General features: G+C 42.3%; 1 protein-coding gene across 1 annotated transcript; it reads right to left on the bottom strand.

Annotated features, from left to right (window-relative positions):
• Positions 1 to 262: 262 nt before the first annotated feature.
• CYP2R1 (cytochrome P450 family 2 subfamily R member 1) lies at positions 263 to 25,045 on the bottom strand. The gene is made up of 5 exons (XM_027115298.1): positions 24,786 to 25,045; positions 16,471 to 16,612; positions 11,735 to 12,367; positions 10,666 to 10,995; positions 263 to 1,095 (listed from the first exon to the last, which is right to left on the bottom strand). The coding sequence occupies exons 1-5, from the start codon at positions 25,008 to 25,010 to the stop codon at positions 920 to 922; spliced, it is 1,506 nt and encodes a 501-aa protein (XP_026971099.1). The 5' UTR covers positions 25,011 to 25,045; the 3' UTR covers positions 263 to 919.
• Positions 25,046 to 26,328: the final 1,283 nt, after the last annotated feature.

Here is a 26,328-nt window from a genome sequence, read left to right as displayed (position 1 = left end):
CTGAGAGAGACGGAAGACCACTCAATCTTCTGCCTTGTTTTTTTTTTTTTTTTTGCAGTATGTGGGCCTCTCACTGTTGTGGCCTCTCCCGTTGTGGAGCACAGGCTCCGGACGCGCAGGCTTAGTGGCCATGGCTCACGGGCCCAGCCACTCCGCGGCATGTGGGGTCTTCCCGGACTGGGGTACGAACTCGTGTCCCCTGCATCGGCAGGCAGACTCTCAACCATTGTGCCACCAGGGAAGCCCCATATGTGTCATTTTAAAATACCTTATTGTAATTTCCTATCTACTTAACTGCTGCTATGAGGGTCACAGGGACCCTCGTTTGTAGGAAGAATGACGACGCAACTCTTATGAAGCTATAGTAGGAAGCAAGATTTGAAAGCACTGGCAGGTTTTACATTAAATATACTGTATAGCTATCTAGTCTATCATCTGCCACCATGTCTAAAATACCTCTGTAGTCCCAACTCATTTATTTGGGTTTTAATTTCTTCTTTAGTCCACTATTAAACTGGACTAGTACCACACAATCTATTAATGGCAATACCTGATCAGAAAGGAGCTGGTATTGACATTTGGAAGCAAAGAGCCCAGAAAGGAGCAAATTGCAGTCAAGAAGGGATGAGGGGTACCTGGTGTTCAACAACAGGCTGAAAAGTCAGGTCATCGATGGCCCTTCTTAGTATCTTAAGCAACAACTGTCATTTGTACCTCTGTTTTCCTCAGATAATTCCACCTTATAAGTCATAAAAAGTTGGAAAAAGTAATAGCTAATGCTTATTATTACAGTCTTTAAAGACACATCTGTGTTCATTTGGTTTTTATGATGCTGTGATCCTTATACAAACACACACACTGTATAAACAAGGTTCAGGGGTGAGGCAAACACCTTGTTCCACAAAACAGCCAGGCACTTTCAGCGTCTTTCTGTACAGATGAGGTAGGGCTGGGGTTGCAACGTCATGCCTAACCTGGGCTTCAGATTTGGAACCAGTTCATGTGGAAAATGCAAGTGAAATCGCTGAAGCAATGTTGTAAAAAACAGGAACATTTCCATCCGAGCCAGCTGTTCTCCAAGACAATGTCTTCTCCCTCAACATAAAAAACAGGCATAATAATTTTTCTGAATCCACAATATTTACCAAAATTTATGTCTAATACGTACCATTCAGGAAACCTGGAATTTAAAGAAACTTAGAGGAAGTTATGTTTATTTTATTCATTTCTTTTTAATAAATTTATTTATTTTTGGCTGCTTCAGGTCTTCATTGCTGCTCATGGGCTTTCTTTAGTTACAGCGAGTGGGGGTTCCTCTTCATTGCAGTGCGCAAGCTTCTCATTGCAGTGGCTTCTCTTGTTGCGGAGCATGGGCTCTAAGCCCATAGGCTTCAGTAGTTGTGACTCGTGGACTCAGTAGTTGTGGCTCATGGGCTCTAGAGCACAGGCTCAGTAGTTGTGGCAGATGGGCTTAGTTGTTCCACGGCATGTGGGATCTTCCCAGACCAGGGCTTAAACCCATGTCCCCTGCATTGGCAGGCGGATTCTTTTTTTCTTTTTTATAACATCTTTATTGGAGTATAATTGCTTTACAATAGTGTGTTAGTTTCTGCTTTATAACAAAGTGAAGCAGTTATGCATATGCATATGTTCTCATCTCTCTTCCCTCTTGCGTCTCCCTACCTCTCACCCTCCTATCCCACCCCTCTAGGTGGTCACAAACCACCAAGTTGATCTCCCTGTGCTATGCAGCTGCTTCCCATTACCTATCGATTTTACGTTTGGTAGTGTATATATGTCCATGCCACTCTCTCACTTTGTCACAGTTTACACTTCCCCTCCACATATCCTCAAGTCCATTCTCTAGTAGGTCTGCGTCTTTATTCCCGTCTTGCCCCTAGGTTATTCACAACCTTTTTTTTTTTCATTTTCTTAGATTCCATATATATGTGTTAGCATATGGTATTTGCTTTTCTCTTTCTGACTTACTTCACTCTGTATGACAGACTCTAGGTCCTCAGTACAAATAACTCAATTTCGTTTCTTTTTATGGCTCAGTAATATTCCATTGTATATATGTGCCACATCTTCTTTATCCATTCAACTGTTGATGGAAATTTAGGTTACTTCCATGTTCTGGCTATTGTAAATAGAGCTGCAATGAACATTTTGGTACATGACTCTTTTTTTTTTTTTTTGTGATATGCGGGCCTCTCACTGTTGTGGCCTCTCCTGTTGCGGAGCACAGGCTCCAGATGCGCAGGCTCAGCCGCCATGGCTCACGGGCCCAGCTGCTCCGCAGCATGTGGGATCTTCCCAGACCGGGGCACGAACCCGTATCCCCTGCATCGGCAGGCAGACTCTCAAGCACTGCGCCACCAGGGAAGCCCAACATGACTCTTTTTGAATTGTGGTTTTCTCAGGGTATATGCCCAGTAGTGGGATTGCTGGGTTGTATGGTAGTTATATTTTTAGATTTTTAAGGAACCTCCATACTATTCTCCACAGCAGGTGTATCAATTTACATTCCCACCAACAGTGCAAGAAGGTTCCCTTTTCTCCACAACCTCTCCAGCATTCATTGTTTCTAGCTTTTTTTTAAAAAAATTTTTTTACATCTTTATTGGAGTACAATTGCTTTACAATGGTGTGTTAGTTTCTGCTTTATATCAAAGTGAATCAGTTATACATATATGTATGTTCCCATATCTCTTCCCTCTTGCGTCTCCCTCCCTCCCACCCTCCCTATCCCACCCCTCCAGGCGGTCAAAAGCACCGAGCTGATCTCCCTGTGCTATGCGGCTGCTTCCCACTAGCTATCTATTTTACATTTGGTACTGTATATATGTCCATGCCACTCTCTCGCTTTTTCACAGCTTACCCTTCCCACTCCCCATATCTTCAAGTCCATTCTATAGTAGGTCTGTGTCTATTCCTGTCTTACCACTAGGTTCTTCATGACATTTTTTTTCTTAAATTCCATATATATATGTTAGCATACGGTATTTGTCTATCACTTTCTGACTTATTTCACTCTGTATGACAGACTCTAGGTCCATCCGCCTCATTACAAATAGCTCAATTTCGTTTCTTTTTATGGCTGAGTAATATTCATTGTATATATGTGCCACACCTTCTTTATCCATTCATCCAATGATGGACACTTAGGTTGTTTCCATCTCCCGGCTATTGTAAATAGAGCTGCAATGAACATTTTGGTACATGACTCTTTGAATTATGGTTTCCTCAGGGTATATGCCCAGTAGTGGGATTGCTGGGTCATATGGTGGTTCTATTTGTAGTTTCTTAAGGAACCTTCATACTGTTCTCCATAGTGGCTGTACCAATTCACATTCCCACCAGGAGTGCAAGAGTGTTCCCTTTTCTCCGCATCCTCTCCAGCATTTATTGCTTCTAGATTTTTTGATGATGGCCATTCTGACTGGTGTGAGATGATATCTCATTGTAGTTTTGATTTGCATTTCTCTAATGATTAATGATGTTGAGCATTCTTCCATGTGTCTGTTGGCAATCTGTATATCTTCTTTGGAGAAAAGTCTATTTAGGTCTTCTGCCCATTTTTGGATTGGGTTGTTTTTTGTCATTGAGCTGCATGAGCTGCTTATAAATTTTGGAGATTAATCCATTTTCAGTTGCCTCATTTGCAAATATTTTCTCCCATTCTGAGGGTTGTCTTCTGGCCTTGTTTATGGTTTCCTTTGCTGTGCAAAAGCTTTGAAGTTTCATTAGGTCCCATTTGTTTATTTTTGTTTTTATTTCCCTTTCTCTAGGAGGTGAGTCAAAAAGGATCTTGCTGTGATTTATGTCATAGAGTGTTCTCCCTATGTTTTCCTCTAAGAGTTTGATAGTTTCTGGCCTTACATTTAGGTCTTTAATCCATTTTGAGCTTATCTTTGTGTATGGTGTTAGGAAGTGTTCTAATATCATACTTTTACATGTACCTGTCCAGTTTTCCCAGCACCACTTATTGAAGAGGCTGTCCTTTCTCCACTGTACAGTCCTGCCTCCTTTGTGCATGGGTTTATCTCTGGGCTTTCTATCCTGTTCCATTGATCTATATTTGTTTTTGTGCCAGTACCATATTATCTAGATTACTGTAGCTTTGTAGTATAGTCTGAAGTCAGGGAGCCTGATTCCTCCAGCTCCGTTTTTTGTTCTCAAGCTTGCTGTGGCTATTCAGGGTCTTTTGTGTTTCCATACAAATTGTGAAATTTTTTGTTTTAGTTCTGTGAAAAATGCCAGTGGTAGTTTGATAGGGATTGCATTGAATCTGTAGATTGCTTTGGGTAGTAGAGTCATTTTCACAATATTGATTTTTCCAATCCAAGAACATGGCATATCTCTCCATCTATTTGTATCATCTTTAATTTCTTTCATCAGTGTCTTATAATTTTCTGCATACAGGTCTTTTGTCTCCTTAGGTAGGTTTATTCCTAGATATTTTATTCTTTTTGTTGCAATGGTAAATGGGACTGTTTTCTTGATTTCACTTTCAGATTTTTCATCATTAGTGTATAGGAATGCCAGAGATTTCTGTGCATTAATTTTGTATCCTGCTACTTTACCAAATTCATTGATTAGCTCTAGTAGTTTTCTGGTGGCATCTTTAGGATTCTCTATGTATAGTATGTCATCTGCAAACAGTGACAGCTTTACTCCTTCTTTTCTGATTTGGATTCCTTTTATTTCCTTTTCTTCTCTGATTGCTGTGGCTAAAACTTCCAAAACTATGTTGAATAAGAGTGGTGAGAGTGGGCAACCTTGTCTTGTTCCTGATCTTAGTGGAAATGCTTTCAGTTTTTCACCACTGAGGACAATGTTGGCTGTGGGTTTGTCATATATGGCCTTTACTATGTTGAGGAAAGTTCCCTCTATGCCTACTTTCTGCACGGTTTTTATCATAAATCGGTGTTGAATTTTGTTGAAAGATTTCTCTGCATCTCTTGAGGTGACCATATGGTTTTTCTCCTTCTATTTGTTAAAATGGTGTATCACGTTGATTGATTTGCATATATTGAAGAATCCTTGCGTTCCTGGAATAAACCCTACTTGATCATGGTGTATGATCCTTTTAATGTGCTGCTGGATTTTGTTTGCTAGTATTTTGTTGAGGATTTTTGCATCTATGTTCATCAGTGATATTGGCCTGAGTTTTCTTTCTTTGTGACATCCTTGTCTGGTTTTGGTATCAGGGTGATGGTGGCCTCATAGAATGAGTTTGGGAGTGTTCCTCCCTCTGCTATATTTTGGAAGAGTTTGAGAAGGATAGGTGTTAGCTCTTCTCTAAATGTTTGAGAGAATTCACCTGTGAAGCCATCTGGTAGTGGGCTTTTGTTTGTTGGAAGATTTTTAATCACAGTTTCAATTTCAGTGCTTGTGACTGGTCTGTTCATACTTTCTATTGCTTCGTGATTCAGTCTTGGCAGGTTGTGCATTTCTAAGAATTTGTCCATTTCTTCCAGGTTGTCCATTTTATTGGCATAGAGTTGCTTGCAGTAATGTCTCGTGACGTTTTGTACTTCTGCAGTGTCAGTTGTTACTTCTCCTTTTTCATTTCTAACTCTATTGATTTGACTCTTCTCCCTTTTTTTCTTGATGAGTCTGGTTTATCAATTTTGTTTATCTTCTCAAAGAACCAGCTTTTAGTTTTATTGATCTTTGCAATCATTTCCTTCATTTCTTTTTCATTTATTTCTGATCTGATTTTTATGATGTCTTTCCTTTTGCTAACTTTGGGGTTTATTTTTCTTCTTCTTTCTCTAAGCAAGGTTAGGTTGTTTATTCGAGATGTTTCCTATTTCGTAAGGTAGGATTGTATTGCTATAAACTTCCTTCTTACAACTGCTTTTGCTGCATCCCATAGGTTTTGGGTCGTCGTGTCTCCATTGTCATTTCTTTCTAGGTATTTTTTGATTTCCTCTTTGATGTCTTCAGTGATCACTTCGTTATTAAGTAGTGTATTGTTTAGCCTTCATGTGTTTGTATTTTTTACAGATCTTTTCCTGTAATTTATATCTAGTCTCATAGTGTTGTGGTCGGAAAAGATACTTGATACATTTTCAGTTTTCTTAAATTTACCAAGGCTTGATTTGTGACCCAAGATATGATCTATCCTGGAGAATGTTCCATAAGCACTTGAGAAAAATGTGTATTCTGTTGTTTTTGGATGGAATGTGCTATAAATATCAATTAAGTCCATCTTGTTTAATGTATCATTTAAAGCTTGTGTTTCCTTATTTATTTTCATTTTGAATGATCTGTCCATTGGTGAAAGTGGGGTGTTAAAGTCCCCTACTATGAATGTGTTACTGTCGATTTCCCCTTTTATGGCCGTTAGTATTTGCCTTATGTATTGAGGTGCTCCTATGTTGGGTGCATAAATATTTACCATTATTATATCTTTTTCTTGGATCGATCCCTTGATCATTATGTAGTGTCCTTCTTTGTCTCTTCTAATAGTCTTTATTTTAAGGTCTATTTTGTTTGATATGAGAACTGCTACTCCACCTTTCTTTTGGTTTCCATTTGCATGGAATATCTTTTTCCATTCCCTTACTTTCAGTCTGTATGTGTCTCTAGGTCTGATGTGGGTCTCTTGTAGACAGCTTATATATGGGTCTTGTTTATGTATCCATTTAGCCAATCTGTGTCATTTGATGGGAGCATTATTCCATTTACATTTCAGGTAATTATCGATATGTATGTTCCTATTCCCATTTTCTTAATTGTTTTGGGTTCGTTATTGTAGGTCTTTTCCTTGTCTTGTGTTTCTTGCCTAGAGAAGTTCCTTTAGCAGTTGTTGTAAAAGATGGTTTGGTGGTGCTGAACTCTCTCAGTTTTTGCTAGTCTGTAAAGGTTTTAATTTCTCCATCAAATCTGAATGAGATCCTTGCTGGGTAGAGCAATCCTGGTTGCAGGTTTTTCTCCTTCATCACTTTAAATATGTCCTGCCAGTCCCTTCTGGCTTGCAGAGTTTCTGCTGAAAGATCAGCTATTAACCTTATGGGGATTCCCTTGTGTGTTATTTGTTGTTTTTCCCTTGCTGCTTTTAATATGTTTTCCTTGTATTTAATTTTTGACAGTTTGATTAATACGTGTCTTGGCATATTTCTCCTTGGATTTATCCTGTATGGAACTCTCTGTGCTTCCTGGACTTGATTAACTATTTCCTTTCCCATATTAGGGAAGTTTTCAACTATAATCTCTTCAAATATTTCTCAGTCCCTTTCTTTTTCTCTTCTTCTTCTGGAACCCCTATAATTCGAATGTTGGTGCGTTTAATGTTGTCCCAGAGGTCTCTGAGACTGTCCTCAGTTCTTTTCATTCTTTTTTCTTTTTTCTGCTCTGCAGTAGTTATTCCACTATTTTATCTTCCAGGTCACTTATCCGTTCTTCTGCCTCAGTTATTCTGCTATTGATCCCTTCTAGAGTATTTTTAATTTCATTTATTGTGTTGTTCATTGTTGCTTGTTTCATGTTTAGTTCTTCTAGGTCCTTGTTTAATGTTTCTTGTATTTTCTCTATTCTATTTCCATGATTTTGGATCATCTTTACTATCATTATTCTGAATTCTTTTTAAGGTAGACTGCCTATTTCCTCTTCATTTGTTAGTTCTGGTGGGTTTTTATCTTGCTCCTTCATCTGCTGTGTGTTTTTCTGTCTTCTCATTTTGCTTATCTTATTGTGTTTGGGGTCTCCTTTTTGCAGGCTGCAGGTTCGTAGTTCCCGTTGTTTTCGGTGTCTGTCCCCAGTGGCTAAAATTGGTTCAGTGGGTTGTGTAGGCTTCCTGGTGGAGGGGACTAGTGCCTGTGTTCTGGTGGATGAGGCTGGATCTTGTCTTTCTGGTGGGCAGGTCCACGTCTGGTGGTGTGTTTTGGGGTGTCTGTGGACTTACTATGATTTTAGGCAGCCTCTCTGCTAATGGGTGGGGTTGTGTTCCTGTCTTGCTAGTTGTTTGGCATAGGGTGTCCAGCACTGTAGCTTGCTGGTCGTTGAGTGAAGCTGGGTGCTGGTGTTGAGATGGGGATCTCTGGGAGATTTTCGCCATTTGATATTATGTGGAGCTGCGAGGTCTCTTGTGGACAAGTGTCCTGAAGTTGGCTCTCCTACCTCAGAGGCACAGCACTGTCCCCTGGGTGCAGAACGAAGAGCCTTTCATCCACATGGCTCAGAATAAAAGGGAGAAAAAGAAGAAAGAGAGAAAGACAGAAAGAGAGAGAGAGAGAGAAACACAGAAAGGAAGGAAGGAAGGAAGGAAGGAGTGAGTGATGGAGGGAGGGAGGGAGGAAGGAGGGCAGAAAGGAAAGAAAGAAAGAAGATAAAATAAAGTTATTAAAACAAAATTAATTATTAAGAAAAAAACAAACAAACAAAATGGACGGATAGAACCCTAGGACAAATGATGGAAGCAAAGCTATAAAGACAAAATCTCACACAGAAGCATACACATACAGACTCACAAAAAGAGGAAAAGGGGAAAAAAAATAATTCTTCCTCTCAAAGTCCACCTCCTCAATTTGGGATGATTCGTTGTCTATTCAGTTATTCCACAGATGCAGGGTACATCAAGTTGATTGTGGAGCTTTAATCTGCTCCTTCTGAGCTTCTGGGAGAGATTTCCCTTTCTCTTCTTTGTTCTCACAGCTCCCAGGGCTCAGCTTTGGATTTGGCCCCGCTTCTGCGTGTAGGTCGCTGGAGGGCGTCTGTTCTTCACTCAGACAGGATGGGGTTAAAGGAGCAGCTGCTTCGGGGACTCTGGCTCACTCAGGCCGGGCGGAGGGAGGGGTACAGAGTGTGGGGCGAGCCTGAGGCGGCAGAAGCCGGCATGACGTTGCACCAGCCTGAGGTGCGCCATTCTGCGTTCTCCTGGGGAAACTGCCCCTGGATCCCGGGACCCTGGCAGTGGCGGCTGCACAGGCTGCCCGGAAGGGGGGTGTGGATAGTGACCTGTGCTCGCACACAGGCTTCTTGGTGGCAGCAGCAGCAGCCTTAGCATCTCATGCCCGTCTCTGGGGTCCGCGCTTTTAGTCGTGGCTCACGCCCGTCTCTGGAGCTCCTTTAAGCAGCGCTCTTAATCCCCTCTTCTCACGCACCAGGAAACAAAGAGGGAAGAAAAAGTCTCTTGCCTCTTCGGCAGGTACAGACTTTTCCCCGGACTCCCTCCCGGCTAGCCATGGTGCACTAACCCCCTGCAGGTTGTGTTCACGCCACCAACCCCAGTCCTCTCCCTGCGCTCCGACCGAAGCCCGAGCCTCAGCTCCCAGCCCCGCCCGCCCCAGTGGGTGAGCAGACAAGCCTCTCTGGCTCGTGAGTGCCGGTCGGCACCAATCATCTGTGCAGGAATCTCTCCGCTTTGCCCTCCGCACCCCTGTAGCTGTGCTCTCCTCCGCAGCTCCGAAGCTTTCCCCCTCCGCCACCCGCAGTCTCTGCCTGTGAAGGGGCTTCCTAGTGTTTGGAAAGCTTTCCTCCTTCACAGCTCCCTCCCACTGGTATAGGTCCCATCCCTATCCTTTTGTCTCTGTTTATTCTTTTTTCTTTTGCCCTACCCAGGTACGTAGGGACTTTCTTGCCTTTTGGGAGGTCTGAGGTCTTCTGCCAGCGTTCAGTAAGGTGTTCTGTAGGAGCTGTTCCACGTGTAGATGCATTTCTGGTGTGTCTGTGGGGAGGAAGGTGATCTCCGCGTCTTACTGTTCCACCATCTTCCCTCTGTTTCTAGCTTTTTATATGATGGCCATTCTGACTGGTGTGAGATTATATCTCATTGTAGTTTTGATTTGTATTTCTCTAATAATTAATGATGTTGAACATTCTTTCATGTGTTTGTTGGCAATCTGTATATCTTCTTTGGAGAAATGTCTATTTAGGTCTTCTGGCAGGTGGATTCTTAACCACTGCGCCACCAGGGAAGCCTGGAAGTTATGTTTATTAAAGGATTTTCTTAAGCCGCAAAGAATAGAAATTGGCACTTTGGTTCCCAGAGGCCATTTCTTCATCTTCTTTTGTAAGGTCATGTACTGTTGTAAGCTCATTAGTTCTGTTCTCCACTTCCTTTGCATGTGGCAACAGAGCCTGAGATATGCCATGAAAGATGTGAGGTGTGACACTTTGTTCTCTTGACCCAGGAGAAGTTCATTTCATTTCAAATGACTGCATGTGTACCCTTCCCCAGTGAAAGGATTTTTCCAGTCGATCTTCCATGGGTCTCGTGATCTGTGTACTTGTTCACAGGAGACGCAATATTTTTGGAGATGAGGTATAAGAATTGAGAGCCAAGAGAGCTAGATTCTAGTTTCACTTCAAGTTATGATGCCATTCCTGTCCCTGGGTCTCAGTCTCTCAAGCTGCCTGTTACTGATTTCTAGCTCTACAAGTTTTGATTACAAGCCAAAATCCACAAGCAAGAAAGTTTCAGAAAAAGCCAGAGCTTCTCATCAATTTCTTTCTAGCTGCTAAATTATGGCTTATTTTGAGTAGAAAGAGGTGTTAATGAGCTCTAATTAAACCATTCTCTCCTGTAAAATTCAATACTGTTCTCAGAGTTGGGATATTAACTCTACAAGAGAATGCTTCAGATTAAGGTATTATACATGATAAATCAGCATTATACTTTTTCCTAACGTTATGCCCCTTTGAAAGTTCTCTTACCTAGGGAAAAGGGAACCAAAGCTTCCTTCTTGGCAAAATATCCATTGCTGTCCAGAAATCGGTCTGGATAGAATATTTCTGGGTCTCTCCAATACTTTTCATCGAAGTGTACAGAATAAAGATTTGTAATTACTGTTGTGCCTTTAGGAATGGAATAACCACGTACAACTGCATCCTCAGAGGTTGCATGGAAAATCCCTAATGGCACTATATTACAGAATCTTAAAACTTCATGTAAAACTGCCTCGGTATAAGGCATTTTGCATTTGTCATCCCAAGAAGGTGTCCCACTGGGTCCTATAATTAAGTCAATCTCTTTCTGAACTTGTCCTGTAAGAGAAAAAGTGTTCAAGTTATTATGCACTTCTTAGAATTATATCTAAAGTAATTTCCCTTTAGGATAAAACAAAAGATAACCTGTAGTAAGCCAACAAGGTATGGGTACACCCAGATTCAGATTTTTCATTATCTGGGAGTTCTATTTAAATATGTGCCACATATCTTATACAACCAGTACCCAACGCTCTAAGTAATTTTGTTGTGAAAAACACATTATAAGTAATAAAAATAAAAATTAAACAAATCTAGAATTAGAATAACAACACTCTCAGCAAGGAAAAGAGTGAAGCATAAAAACTTAAATTAAAAAAAACTAGGGTTGGGACTTCCCCGGCAGGCCAGTGGTTAAGACTCCATGCTTCCACTGCAGCAAGCACGGGTTCGATCCCTGGTTGGGGAACTAAGATCCTGCATGCAGCGTGGTGCAGCCGAAAAACAACAACCACCACCACCACCAGGGTTCAGGTCCCAGCTCAGCACTAGAAGGGAGTGAGCAAATCAGTCACTCAGCCTTTTCCCTCATTTATGAAATAGGTATTATAAGACATCTCTGAGGTTTTTATACAAATTTAGACAACAGTTTTGAAAACCTTATAGCTATTCAATGCTTCTCTTTTTGGATAGCACAGCAGGAGTTCCGAAATAGAATGCCTTGTACAAGGCCAAAGACTCTAAAACATGTGTGAGCCTTAAATGTAAGAACAGACCTTGAGATCACTGGAATCCTTACCTTGAATGTTAGGATAAAGGGCCATGAAAAGAATTGCCCACCGTAGCACATTGGTTGTAGTTTCAGTTCCAGCAATGATGAGTTCACCCACAGAGAAAATCAGGTTTTCTTTGGAGAAAGTAGATGATGGGTCATTTTTACCTTGATCCATCTCATCTAAATAAGCATCAACAAAATGCTGAGGTAACTGAGGCTTTCTGTTGATGGAAACTTTTTCAATAAGCCTGGAGAGAAAGTCATAGACCACAGCTGCATTTCTAAACAGTTGCTGATGTTTTCCAAAAGGTAAGATGCCAATCCATGGAAAGGCATTATAGAGGAAGACTGAGGCGTTGGTGGCTAGTTCCACATTTTCACTAAATAACTCAATCATGTGCTGAAAATCAGTGTCTTCATAAGTGAATCGTTCTCCAAAAATTATCAGATTGGTTATGTTTGAAACGGCATTTGTTATTAATTGTTTAAAGTCAAAAGGGCTACCATTGTATGTTTCAATAGCATCAATGAAAAATTTGGTTTCTTCTAAGATTTTAGATTCAAAAGACTTTTGACCATATCCAAAACAGCGAAAGCTGTTTACAGCTAATTTTCTGTGATCAACCCATCCTCGGCCATATCTGGAATTGAGTAAGCCTAAAAAGAAAAAGGGATGGTTAGTCATTGTTCCCCAAATTATCTTTCTATGATACTATTAAAAAATTTTATCATTCCTACATCCCTGTATCTAACAGCTAAAAATACTATGCAGGGAAGAAAAAAAAAAAAGATGGTTATTCATTCTTCTCCAAATTTCCTATAAAACTAAAACTAGACCCAGTAGTTAAGCCCTATTCTTTACTCCTCATTAGCCATGGAATATTATAAACAGATAAAGCTTATCCATACTTCTCATCTGGGCACAGGCAGAAAAGACCTATAATCTCCCACCACAAGAAACTGAACTGTCTTCTGTAATTCAACCTGGGTGAGCAAGGCCTTGGGTGACCTTATTATCCAACTTCTATTATAAGCCTAATTTACAAAAGACGAATGACTGTGTGTTCTATGGGCAAAATTTTATCCTGGACTAAACACATACCTGAGAAATCATCCTTCTCGAATTAGAAATTTCCTGCCTTAAGAGACTAGATTTTAGAATACAAATTTCCTCCCATTAAAGGCATATGTTACCTAATACTATAACTGGAAGTGGCAAGGATGGCCTGAATGAGGTGTCAACGTAGTGGAAATACTCAAGCCAAAAGCAGGTGCTAGGGACTGAATGTTTGTGCCACCACAACATTCAAATGTTGAAGCCTAATCCCCAATGTGATGGTATTAGGAAATTAAGTATTTGGGAAATAATTATGTAATGAGCCCTTATGAATGAGCTTTAGTGCCATTATAAGGAGGGATGTAGGAAGAGATGACTGCTCTTGGTTATGTGAGGATACAAGGAGAAGACGGCAGTCTGCAAGCCAAGAAGCAGGCTCTTTCCAGACACTGTTCTGCTAGTACCTTGATCTTGAATTTCCTAGCCTCCAGATCTGATAGAATAACTGTCTGTTGTTGAAGCCACTTAGTCTATATATTTTTGTTATAGCAGCCCAAACTAAGGGGACAAACATGAAACTCAAACTTCTAATATTGCTATTGCTTGCCTTGAAATCTCAGTCTCCACAGTATACTCTGCTGTTCTGATATGTCTACTATGGAATATTTTCCCTTTAAATCGATTATCAAGAAAAAAACTTCTTCAGCATATATATTTCTGTAACGTGTAGTTTACTTGGAATTTCATTCATAATTGGTACATAGGTATACCTATGATGAAAAATGTCATGTTCTCTTGTCTACATGAAGTACCTATGTAATTTACATTTCAACAACTTTTGTGCAACAGTTTTTGAATTTGGAACTTATGATGAAATTAACCATACATAAGGGGGCCTTTAACGCTGTGCAGCAATGTTTTTTTTTTTTTGCGGTACGCGGGCCTCTCACTGCTGTGGCCTCTCCCATTGCGGAGCACAGGCTCCGGACGCGCAGGCCCAGCGGCCATGGCTCACGGGCCCAGCCGCTCCGCGGCATATGGAATCTTCCCGGACCGGGGCACGAACCCGTGTCCCCTGCATCGGCAGGCGGACTCTCAACCACTGCGCCACCAGGGAAGCCCATGTGCAGCAATTTTATATGCCATATTCCATTCTCTTTTCTAGACTCCCAGATGACTATTCATTCAACATAATGTATTTCTGGAGCTAAAGTGTCTTAGATATATCAGTGAACAAAAGAGGCAAAGATGGCTATTTCTCATGGACCTTACATACTAGTGAGGAGAGACAAACAAATTATAGAGCAAGGAAGGAGACATAGGGTGGTCAGGAAAAGCCTCAGTGAGAAGGTGACATAAGTAAAGACACAGGAGATGGGAGTGAGTCAAGCAGATATTCAGGGAAAGATCACTGCAGGTAGAGAGAACCAGTGCAAAGGCACTGAGATAAAAGCAAGCCCAAGAGAAATGTATGCATATGGGATACATGTGCATAATATATGCATACAGTTACACACAAGAAGGTACACAGGAGCCTGATTATAACCCTATACTGGCCAGTCTGTGTGCCCAGGCATGGGCTGAACCCGCCTAAAGGGCCACTTTTTCCTATTCAAACAGTGGGTTTATGGTGGCTCTGATTTCCCACTTCCAAGTTCAGTGCATATGCATCTTAAAATAACACATCTAGGGAATTCCCTGGTGGTCCAATGGTTAGGACTCCACGCTTTCACTGCTGAGGGCCCAGGGTCAGTCCCTGGTTGGGAACTAATATCCCGCAAACTGGGCAGTGCAGCCAAAAAAAAAAAGAAAGAAACCACATCTAATTTTCTTTCTGTTTTTTTTAAAAAATTAATTAATTAATTTATTTATTTATGGCTGCGTTGGGTCTTTGTTGCTGCACGCGGGCTTTCTCTAGCTGCGTCAAGCAGGGTCTACTCTTCGTTGTGGTGCACAGGTTTCTCATTGTGGTGGTTTCTCTTGTTGCGGAGCACAGGCTCCAGGAGCACAGGCTTCAGTAGTTGTGGCATGCGGGCTTCAGTAGTTGTGGCTCATGGGCTCAGTAGTTGTGGCTCACAGAGCGCACGCTCAGTAGTTGTGGTGCACAGGCTTAGTTGCTCCACGGCATGTGGGATCTTCTCGGACCAGGGCTCAAACCCATGTCCCCTGCACTGGCAGGCAGATTCTTAACCACTACACCACCAGGGAAGCCCAACCCATCTAATTTTCTACTTACTTTTAATCTTACTATTTCTTTAAAAGTCTTAAGTTGAATGCATGTTTTTTCTTTCTTTATGATAAAAACAGTCTAAACTATAAGTTTATAGCTTCAAAAAACATACAGTTTATCCTAAATATTACTCTGATCACATCATACATTTTCATAATTTCTTTAAAGGTCTTCTATTATAATTGTAGTATAATTTCTTCTTTGGCCTAATTATTACTTGGAAGAGTATTTAAGAAGCTGGAGATTTGCTTTTTATTTATATTATCGCTTTCAAGTGTCATCATGCCCTGGCCTAAGAATTTGGCCTTTAAAACTGGTGTTTTCTTTGCATTAATTGATTTGCTTTGTAATTTAATATATGGTTAATTTTTATTTTTTTCCTTTTCAATCAATGTCTTCTTTAGTCTATGTAACCAAGATACTGTTGAATTTTTCTTTCAAATGAAGAGTGAAGCTCTTATTGAACTGGAAAATTTTGGAGATAAAAACTCTTATACTATTAAGTATGAAAACGGATGTATCTGACGTCAACATTCTATTTTAGGCTTTCTGTTGCTGCTTTCGTCTCATCCGTTCTGTTAACTTTCAGCCTTTCTCCCTTGTTGAATATGCAGTCATCCGACACTGATCAACACTAAACCATAGAGAATACTAGTCCTTTACACAAATCCACAATTCTTCATTTACATATCATATTAATTAGTAAAGAAAGGCTGTTTCAGGGTCTATAAGCTTATAAGTAAAATAATAGTAAAATGTCACCAAGCGCTCAAGACTAGCTTCAAAGATACTTTTGATTCAAGTATGTGTGCATGTATTCTTAACCTGTTTCACAAAACCTGCACATATTATTAAGTGCTAATTCTTTAAAACATTATTTACAATATTTATTAGAACTGGATTACAACAGTAGAATTAGTATGTACTGGCCTAAAATATGAATGTAATGCAGCCTGAAAGGTTCTCAAATATTAGGGTCTGTAACCTAAATTAACTAATTAATACTTTCTTGTTAATCAGTACAACAGAATCCAATCTCTATGTACTAAATTTACATAAAATAAGAAATGTGGGGACTTCCCTGGTGGCACAGTGGTTAAGAATCCGCCTGCAAATGCAGGGGACATGGGTTCAAGCCCTGGTCAAAGAAGATCCCACATGCCGCGGAGCAACTCAGCCCATGTGCCACAACTACTGAGCCTGCACTCTGTGAGCCACAACTACTGAGTCCATGTGCCACAACTACTGAAGCCCGTGTGCCTAGAGCCCATGATCTGCAACAAGAGAAGCCACTGCAATGAGAAGCCCGCGCACCACAACGAAGAGTAACCCCCACTCACCGCAACTAGAAAAAGCCCGTGCACGGCAATGGAGACCAAATGCAGCCAAAACTAAACAAATAAATTTTTTTTAAAAAGGAAATGTGACTTAAAATAGTTTAGTAAATCATTAGGTAGGTGAAAATAAACATACCTCCCATTTTTGTCATCTTCATGAATAAAGGAAGGCATGGTCTGTCTGCAAAAATTTCACTTTGATGAACAAGGCATTCCTTTACTACATCATAGCCATTTAGAACCACTGCTGATATACCTCCAAGATCCAAACTGAAGATCTTTGAGAAGAAAAGAAAAACATTTAAATGGCAAAATATATGGAGAAATATAACCATAGAAATCCACATATACTAAGTCCAGCTCTCCCAGTATTTGTTACTCCCTGAAAATGCTGGCATTTATTACTCAGCTGACAATGTTTAGAGTGCCTTCTCTCTACAAGGCATGTCAAAGACCATAATTTCATTACTCATTCAGTGGCTCAAGACATAATCTTATAAATGGTGTAATGAAAAGAGTACCAGACTCAGGAGGCCTGGGTTCTAGTTTAAGCTTTGCCATTAAACAGATACAGAACACCTGGCAGAACCCTTAAACTTTTTGGGCTTCAGGGCTGCCACAGAAAATCAAGAAATACTTGATATTTATGCTCTTTTAAAATTCATTCCAACTCAAAACATTCAATGATATCTCAGAATCTGTTTACTTCCAAGATGAATGAGGAAGTGGCTCCATTTACACATCATTTATTATTCCAGGTTTAGGTGGGGGAGGGGATTGTCAAAGGCCTGAGAGACAACTTTTGAGGTATAAAATGTTGGGGCCCAGGATATGCAACCCCAAAATATGCCTCAATGGCATATTAATTATTTTGAATTAAAGTTACTGAAGAAATGGCCAACGCAAGAGGGATGCTCTAGGGAGTTCCCTGGTGGTCTAGTGGTTAGGATTTGGTGCTGTCACCGCTGTGCCCCGGGTTCGATCCCTAGTAGGGAACTGAGATCATGCAAGCTGCTCGGCACAGCCAAAATTTTAAAAAAAGAGGGACACTTTCTCTTTTTTGTCTCCCTGAAAGCAGGAAGTAAATCCCTCATGTGAAAGGTATACTCCATGCATCTGGAGGTAGGACACCCTTATTTCCAAAGATAGGGAATTTGGGGGTGAGAATCCTTTTTTAAACAAATCTTGTTACTTCTTTAATGTACTGCCCAAGCACAAACTCTCTTTAGATTCTTCACCAATTGGGCACCCAAAACCAAAGTTTCTTTGTCCTGTCAATTCTTTGCAAATTTATTGGTTCTTTGTCTAAGAAGTAGAAAATCTGCCTGCTTTGGCCACTTCCTCCATCCCATGTCTGTGAAACCTCCATATGCATGGAGTCAAATGTGTTTCTTTTTCTCCTGTTAATCTGTCTTGTATCAATTTTATTATTAGTCCAGCCAAAAGTACTCAAGAGGGGCAGAGGGGAAAATTTCCCTCTCCTCAACAAAACATACTGAAACTCACAGGCTTATTGATTTGGGCCCCTGAATTCCACGAAGTTAACAAAGAGGGCCCTAAGGGAATTTGACCTTGAAGGACTGGCATCCACACATTGGCACAGGTGGCTGCCCCTCAGCTAAAAGATGGAACACCCATCCTATTCCTTGCTGAAGCTTCTCATGTGCTTCACCACAGGTTCACTTACAACGTCACACCTCCTGCAGTCTATTCTAGGGTAGCCCTATATAGAGGCCTAGGGAACAATGCTGCCGTATTAGTGGGATGCAAAGATTGCTTATCCCCATCCTCTCAGTGGGTGGCTGAGAGCTTTTGAGAGCCAAAACACTGAGTCAAGCCTCATCTCTGGGCAAACAGGTAGAACAGATTTAGCTATGATTCACACTACTTTGGGGGGTGGGGTGGGAGGTACCAGGAGACTTAGCAGAGAATTGAAGTTCAGCAGAAATAGTTACAGTAGCAAAAGTGATGAAGACCTCCAAGTAGTAAAGAATCAATCAGCTGAGAAGGGTCTTTGGCACAAGGATGGGCCCTGCCAACTGAGCAGTAGGTACATCCAGAACTTTGGGAAGCAGCATGGACTACCTGCCACAAGTAAAGGTATTAGTCAAAAGTGGCAGTGTAAGAGTTTCAGCACAAAGGAAGTGGTTACCAGCTGAGCAAAGATGGGGCTCTTTCAGTTCCCAAAGCAGTAATGGGATGGTCTTAAAATCTTTTCACAGAAGCGTAATTTTAAGCAGATATAAAGGAAAAATTCCTCGTCCTGTGTGTCTCCTCTACTCTCAGTACTCCACTACAACACCTATAACACCAGATGTGTGCAATTCTGGGACACCAGCTGGGTGTCCTACAATTTAACTCAATTCTGACATTATCTACCAGGAGAAAGTGTCAGATTCCGCAGGTTAAGGGCTCAATAACACAAGAGTGCTCCTCCACTTCAGACTCCAATCACAAGTCGAGGTTGTTACCTGTGCTTCTGATCAAAGGGCTATAAATCAGAGGTTCCCATGACCTCCTCCTCAGGTTTGATTAATTTGATAGAGTGGCTCACAGAACTCAATAAAATATTTTACTTACTAGATTACCGGTTTCTTAAAAAAGGATGTAACTCAGGAGCAGCCATATGGAAGAGATGCATAGGGCAAGTGTATGGTCAGGCCACTCAAGATGGCTGTTCTCTTGCTCTCTGTATATTCCCTGCTCAACCAATGCCTGCTTCACCTATACCCTACTCACATGACTGACCTTCCTACATACTTGCCCCAGGCTCCAGCTACTGACTGTTCTTATCAAAGGGGCAGCGAGGGGCGTGCCCCTCTGCTAGTGTACCTGATAACCAATGAAGCAACCTGAATCAACTCCCCTGTAACTGGTAATCCCCCACCCCCTTCCCCTGCTGCCAGGTCCTGCCTTCCACCTGCCATACACGATGGGGTATCACTCCAGGACCTTGCTTCAGTTATGTAAGATCCCTATCCATTGATGTCTCTGTTGCTGACTCCAGGCTCTTTCTTCAGTCTTGGAGCTGGGCAAGTACAGGCCTTGCTGGCCTGTGGGGTGCAGCCCAACAGCAAGGTATGAGGAAAGGGGTGTAGAGCTTCCATGCTCTCCCCAGGCATGCTAGCCTCTGCTCACCTCCACGTGTTCACCAAATCACCATGGAAGCTCTCAGAGCCCTATAATTCAGGGATTTTTATGGAGGCTTTATTACCTAGGCATGATTGATCAAATCATTGGTCACTGGTGACTGACTCAACCTCCAGCCCCCCTCCCTTCCCCAGAGGTAAGATGAGTAGAACTGAAAATTCCAACCCTCTAATCCTGGTTGGTTCTCCAGGCAACAAGCTCCCATCCTTAAGGGCTTTCCATTAACATTCACATAAACTCTGAGGTGGGTGAAAGGGGCTTATTATGAATAACAAAAGATGCATCTACCACTCTCAACACTTAGGAAGTTCCAAGGGTTTTGGGAGCTTGTGCCAGGAAAGGTACAAAGACCAAATACACATTTATTAAAAATCACAGTATCACAAGCAGAGACAATAACGAAGGGTATTAGTGAATAGGCAGTGGTCCTGACGCAGGAAAAAAATCCCCAACTTTGTGATTAAATCAACTTTGTGATCGATTTCACAACGATGGGATTACAAATTCTGTTAATAGGAAGGCAGAACAGACAGGGGAGTTAATTTCAGGGTAATGCTGTCAGGTTGTGGACACTAGAGATTGCAAAAACCAACTAGGAGCCATAACTTGAGAAAACTGTTATACAATCCACCTTTACTCAAAAATGAGATGGTCCTCTATTTCACGGTGAAAACTGGGGAAACTGTTACTTGAACTAGCATCTATTCAGGTACTTGCTCTTTTCAAGGACTTCTGGTAGAAGTTTGTAAATCAAATTGTGAAAATTCATCCTTATGCTGCTTTAATCTGTGGAAGTGTCCAAGATTAGTTTTATATATTTTTAAATTTATTCAATAATTTTTATTATTATTATGGGGTAGTTATGATGCTGGCAAAGATGGAAACAGGTACACATGAAACAGCTTCTAGAAGTCAGTCTATGATCTTCAAGTCTTTTGCCCTATTCCCAAACTAGCTCTACCCACGATTTTTCACTATCTCAGTTAATGACCATTCCAGCCATCCTTCAAGCTATATTCTGGTCCCAAACTGCCCATGGTTTTTGTTTTTTGGGGGGTTTTTTGGCCACACTGCAGCACGCGGGATTTTAGTTCCCTGATCAGGGATTGAACCTGCACCCCCTGCAGTGGAAGCTCGGATTCTTAACCACCAGACTGCCAGGGAAGTCCTGAGCTGCCCATGTTGACTCCATTTTTCACCCAAGCCCCACATCACTGCTTAGCAGTCACGATGTCTCAACTTTAACAATACAGACAGAATATGACAATTTCTTACCACTTCCGTCACTAACACTCTAATCCTTCATTTCTCCCCTATGTTATCTCAACAGCCTCTTAACTTGTCTCTTTATAAGTGATTCTCAGCATGGCATACTCCTGCTTCATGGCCTTTGTGCTTGTTCCCATACCTAGATACTCCCATACCTTGCTCCTTCACTTCATTCAAATATTTGCTCAGATGCCTTTTTTACAGTGAGGCCTGCTCTAACCCATTTAAATTTCACCCCCTAGCATTCTCCATTTTCCTTACCCTAATTTAGTTTACTTCTTACTCTGTACTCTAACATATTATATACTTATTGTGTTTATATTGTCCCTATCCTGCTCCCCACCTCCCCTCCCACTGGCAGGGATTTTCACCTGTTTTGTTCATTGCTAAATCTTCACATCTAGCATAGTATTAATACATAGCGTATGATAACAACTGATAAATATATGCTGAATTAAAGACTAGTGGGGGAGACACACATTTAAGCATATTATTACAACACTATGGGCTAAGTGCTAATAACAGAGGAATGTAAAAAGTGCTGTTGATGAAAACTGATAAATAACTGCCACACACTTTTCAACATTTGCTTGGGCTGTTTTCTCATTTGGAATGCCTACCTTGACTGCCATACCGTCCAAACCCCACCAAGTCTTTAAGGACCCACCTCCATGAAGCCTTTCTCGGTGCACTCTCTTTCTCTTTCTCCCTTGAACCACCACAGCACATGCTTAGAAGCTCCCATGGCACTTATTTAATACTACCTAAAACCAGAAGCAATACTACCTAAAACCAGCAAGCATGTCTTCTGCTTGCCTGCTAAATTATAAACTCTTTAGATTCAGTGATTTCATCTCTTTCATCTTTGAACGCTCCACGGAATCTCATTCAATGCCTTGCTTAAATCTCAATAAACGCTTACTGTATAAATAAATTATAGGTTGTCAACTCCACATGCCTCAAAATAATTATTTTATTATCCTTACATGCATTACCTGAAAATAATCTGTAAAAACTCCTTGTGCTAGCTTTGCTAGCTAGGGAATGCTTCTCGAAATCTGGGTTAAGATTAGTCACTGCAGAAGCTTACGCATTCAGAGTGAATCTCCAAGGAAATGCTAAGTCTCAGTGTGATACATTTCTGTAAAAGATTGTCTTTAAAATGACTGTATAAGTCTTGAGCACCGATTGTCTTCCTTTCAAGAATTATGAAGGAGAATTGAATTCACAGACTTCATAAAAGTAGGTGTCACTTGAAGGGACTGTCATTTCTTATAAGCAATTTTAAAGTCCAGGGCTTGCTTTCTCTGAGCACACATCTCCAGATCATCAAGTAAGACAGTGGAAAAATAAGATTCTATATTTATAAGTATGACATATAAGCAACTTTCCACAACCTTCTAGAAGTACAGGAGATAATAATTTCCTTCCACTTCCAAAAAAGGCATAGTATTTTAACAACTCATACTGTTAGCGGAAAAACTGACTGAAACTGCCCGCCCTGGCCAGGCAAAGACAGTAACAATTTGCATGAGTTATTTTATGACAGGAGATCCTGGTAAGGAATATAGAACTAACAAGCCACCAACCGGAAGAATACAGAAAAGGTCAAACAGAGAGAGGAGATGCCAGTCGACATGTCCTACCAACCTCCCAGAATCCTGCTCGCTGGAATCCATCTTGGCTGAGCAGTTGCGCGCCCACCAGAAAGGAACCTGAGTCAGAATGATTGGCCAGAGACAACCCGGAAACTAATCCCATCACCATAAAACCCGAGACTGCGAGCCACATGGCAGAGCAGTTCTCCTGGTTCCCTCACCCTCCTGCTCTCCACCCAGGCACCCCTTTCCAATAAAGTCTCTTTGTCAGAACGTATGTCTCCTCAGACAATTCGTTTCTTAGTGTTAGACAAGAGCCCACTCTGGGGCCCTGGAAGGGGTCTCCCTTCCTGCAACAATACCAACTTTGAGACTTTGTCAGAATTGGAAAATACCTCCGAGACAATGGGAGAACTGTAGGGGTGTTTCACAACTAAGATAAAGAGCAAGTAGCTTAAAGGGTTAATACATCAGGTGGTTTTCAACTTAAGTCTAAAACAGAGTTACTCAAACCATGTCTACTCTTCAATGCATACATCCTTTCCATTTCTGCTCCTTTTTCTTTTTCCTCTGCTCCTCTTATACGTAACAGCACAGGTTAGCCCTACTTAATTTTACCACCTTCAGTAAAAAGACCTCTTTGTAAAGAACCAAGGTTGCCTCAAATATATAGTTGTACCAGCAATAAAACTGGTTACTCATGCCAAATTCTTATCCAATGTACCAGATCTACCTATGCCAAGATGACAGTCTTCCAGCACATTTATAATTTGCAGTCTATTATAAGACTAAATTACCCCTCTCCCAAAGAATGTTCATAGTAAATACAGAGTTCCTTTCAGTTCAAATATCTACGTATAAAAAACAGTTCCCTATTCTGCATGACACCTTTTCACATAACTGGTCTAAAATCACTTTCTACTTTGTAGGCCTAATAAGTTGTTCTGTAATTAATAACTAACATTTACTCAAAGAACATTTGAGTAGCACTTAACTGTGTTCAGTTATTATTATTACCATTACGCATATCGCGAAACCTTAAGATTCAGACAAGTAAAGGTCAAGTTTTACCTGACGAAACAGGACTCAACCTCTCGTCTTGCGCTTTCACATCTTACGATTTCTCTAAATATTAATGATGCTTTGTACACCAGAGATCAAATATATTCAATGGAAATCATGGAGATACACTCAATTCCTGAGAACTGGAGGGTGGAAAATAGTATCTAAGAATTACACAATTTGCTTTATCTAAGCCCAGCCTCCCTTTAGCGACATATACCATCAGAGAACTGCAGAAACCTAGAATAATTATTGTAAAAGCTGGTTTAAATACGGATGTAAGCCCAAACCTTTAACACCGCAATTGCCAGACAGCCCTGCGGTACTTTTCCTTCAAAACACAATTTGTGGTCGATCGTTAGATTAATTTTTTTCTCTGGCTAGACTGTAACTACCTAAAATTGGGCTGTGACTGCCTTCTTCATCTCTCTATCCCCAGCACCTGGCAGAGCCTGGCTGGTCGTTTCCTATAAAAGAATGGATTCAAAAGGAAACAAGTGAGCCATGTTAGTGCCAGTGTTCTGGAAACTTCTGCCTCCTCGAGGTCAGGACACCCTTCCAAACACAAGCTAGCGTTTTGGCCTTTCCCCTGCTAGTTCGCAGCGGCGTGGCTGCCTGCAAGTCACTCAGCTGGTCTATGCCGCAGTTTCCTCCTCTGTAAAACAGGGAGGACCAAAGGACCTGCCCCTGGGCGCCCGCACTGCAAGGGAGGCTGGCCCACAGCCGGCGCAGTCTCCGTGTTTGCTGCGGGGACGCTCCTGGCTCCGGGCAGACAGGACGGCACTGCGACTCCGCACTAATTTTCACTCAGTTCATTCTCTCTTTCACGGTCATTTCCCAGAGGCCTTCACCTGCGCTCTCTCAGCCTCTCGGCAGACGCCTAGACCAGCCGTTCTCAAACGCAAACATCCAGCGACCTCCTATTAACCATTAACTCGGTCCTAGATTTCGGACGCCTGGTTTTCTCGAGAAGCCGTGGGTGGAAGCTAACCTACGCACTTCGTGCAGCTCCGTGGGCGCTAGAAGCTGGTCGCGCTGAGGGTAACGCCCGTCCCTCCCGACCGGGCTTCCGGCGCGGGACCCAGGCCCCACTGCGCAGGCGCGGGAGCGGCACCTCGTCGCCCTCGGGGGCGGGAGAATCCGGCCAGTACCCCCCGGGCGTCAGGTGGGAGGGGCTCGCGGCTTGGCCGGGCTCTCCCTCCCCCAGCGGCGCCGCTTGAGTACCTCGACCCCGGGCCTGGGAAGCCAGCTTCCCCTCCACGCTGCCGACACACAGAGAGGGGTCAGACAGCTCGCACCCACGAGCGTGGGTCATCCCCTCACCCCGGGAGGAGGGCCCGAGCTTTCCCTGCCCGAGGCCCGTCGGCTGTACCTCGCCGTACACCTGGCTCTGCTTTTTCATGTAGACGTGGGGGAGCTCGGCCGAGGCGCCCAGCGAGTAGATGTTGCCGATAAATGGCAGCCCCGACGGTCCCGGGGGGAAGCCCGACGGCCGTCTCTGCTTCAGCAGCTGGCGGACCCCCAGCGCGAAGAGCAGCAGGAAGAGGGCGCCTCCGAGGGCAGCCGCGAACGCCTCAGCACCGTGAGGCTCCCACATGGCCCGGGCTGGGGCTGCGAACCCCACCGCCCCCGGACCCGGCGAGCGCTCCAACCCCGCCGCATCGTATTGGCCCGGTACCCCGTGGTCCCGCCCCATTTCCATGGCCATTGGCTGGCTGAGCGTAGGGCCCTCGGGCCAGTTACTCTTGCCTTTGTTCTGGTCAGAGTCCGCCCTGCGGAGGGCGGGTGGCCCTATGGATCTGGGCGCGGCTCTAGGCAAGCCCCGGCTGGTTGGGCACAAAGCCTGGAGGCCTCTTCCAGGGTGTTGACACTTGGGGCTGGAAGACGTGACAGCACCGCCTACCTCACTGGGTCAGGCGGATCCTGCATCCCAGGCAGCCAAGCCTTTTCTGTGGGTATCTTTTTAGGAGCCAGGTCTGCTTATTTCAGACTGGAAAACTGGGGAGATTATCAGTACTGCAGTCTTTAGCAAAACCTGGTAATCTTAAGAATCTCCGTTAAAGAATTGACCCATCAATATAAAAAGAAAATAATCTCACTATCCTTTTTTTACTCATCTATTCTTTTGTCCTATGTTATGAGGTATTTTTACATGTGATCCCTTATGAATTGTAATTGCACAATATTTAGGCAACCTGAGTTAATTACATATCTTTTCACAGCTTTCTGGTCGTTCCCAACTGGTTACTTCTTGGCACTCACAGAAGACTCTCTGGTCTACAGTTGCCCAGGGATAGTGATTGCCTACTTGGAAATTTCTATTTGCTGTTTCTGTTTCTATTCCTGTTTTGTATTGGGTAGTTCCTTGCAACACAGGACCTACTGGGCATGGGACTCTTTTTAACAGCTGCCTTTTGTGATTGAGCAGTGGCAAGAGTGTTATGGTCCTCATTAGCTTAAGGCTTATTCACACTGCAGGTGGTTTTTTTTTTTTTACATCTTTATTGGAGTATAATTGCTTTACAATGGTGTGTTAGTTTCTGCTTTATAACAAAGTGAAACAGTTATACATATGTTCCCATAGCTCTTGCGTCTCCCTCCCTCCCACCCTCCCTATCCCACCCCTCTAGGTGATCACAGTGTACCGAGCTGATCTCCCTGTGCTATGCGGCTGCTTCCCACTAGCTATCTATTTTACGTTTGGTAGTGTATATATGTCCATGCCACTCTCTCACTTTGTCACTGCAGGTGTTTTTTAAATGTCCACCATGTAGTGCTATCCAAAGCAATGGAGATAATATGTGAAAAGAGCAACAAAGTCCCTACCCTCCTAGAACTTACATTCTTGTGAGGGAGGAGGAATAAACACATAAAATAATTTTAGACAGTCATTAGAAGACGAAAATAAAAGTGTG

Source organism: Aethalodelphis obliquidens, unplaced genomic scaffold (genome assembly GCF_003676395.1).
Source record: "Aethalodelphis obliquidens isolate GAN/ISIS:26980383/991018 unplaced genomic scaffold, ASM367639v1 scaffold14, whole genome shotgun sequence".
Lineage (NCBI taxonomy): Eukaryota > Metazoa > Chordata > Mammalia > Artiodactyla > Delphinidae > Aethalodelphis > Aethalodelphis obliquidens.
This window is presented reverse-complemented; position numbering and strand designations above follow the sequence as displayed.

Excerpts from the sequence above, each read along its gene's own strand:
- CYP2R1 (XM_027115298.1), bottom strand. The coding sequence starts at position 25,010 with ATGTGGGAGCCTCACGGTGCTGAGGCGTTCGCGGCTGCCCTCGGAGGC. Across the intron at positions 10,996-11,734 it reads CCTTTATCCTAACATTCAAG|GACAAGTTCAGAAAGAGATT; the intron begins GTAAGGATTCCA and ends TTTCTCTTACAG. Across the intron at positions 1,096-10,665 it reads TTTGGTTCCCTTTTCCCTAG|GGAGAAGACATTGTCTTGGA; the intron begins GTAAGAGAACTT and ends TTTTATGTTGAG.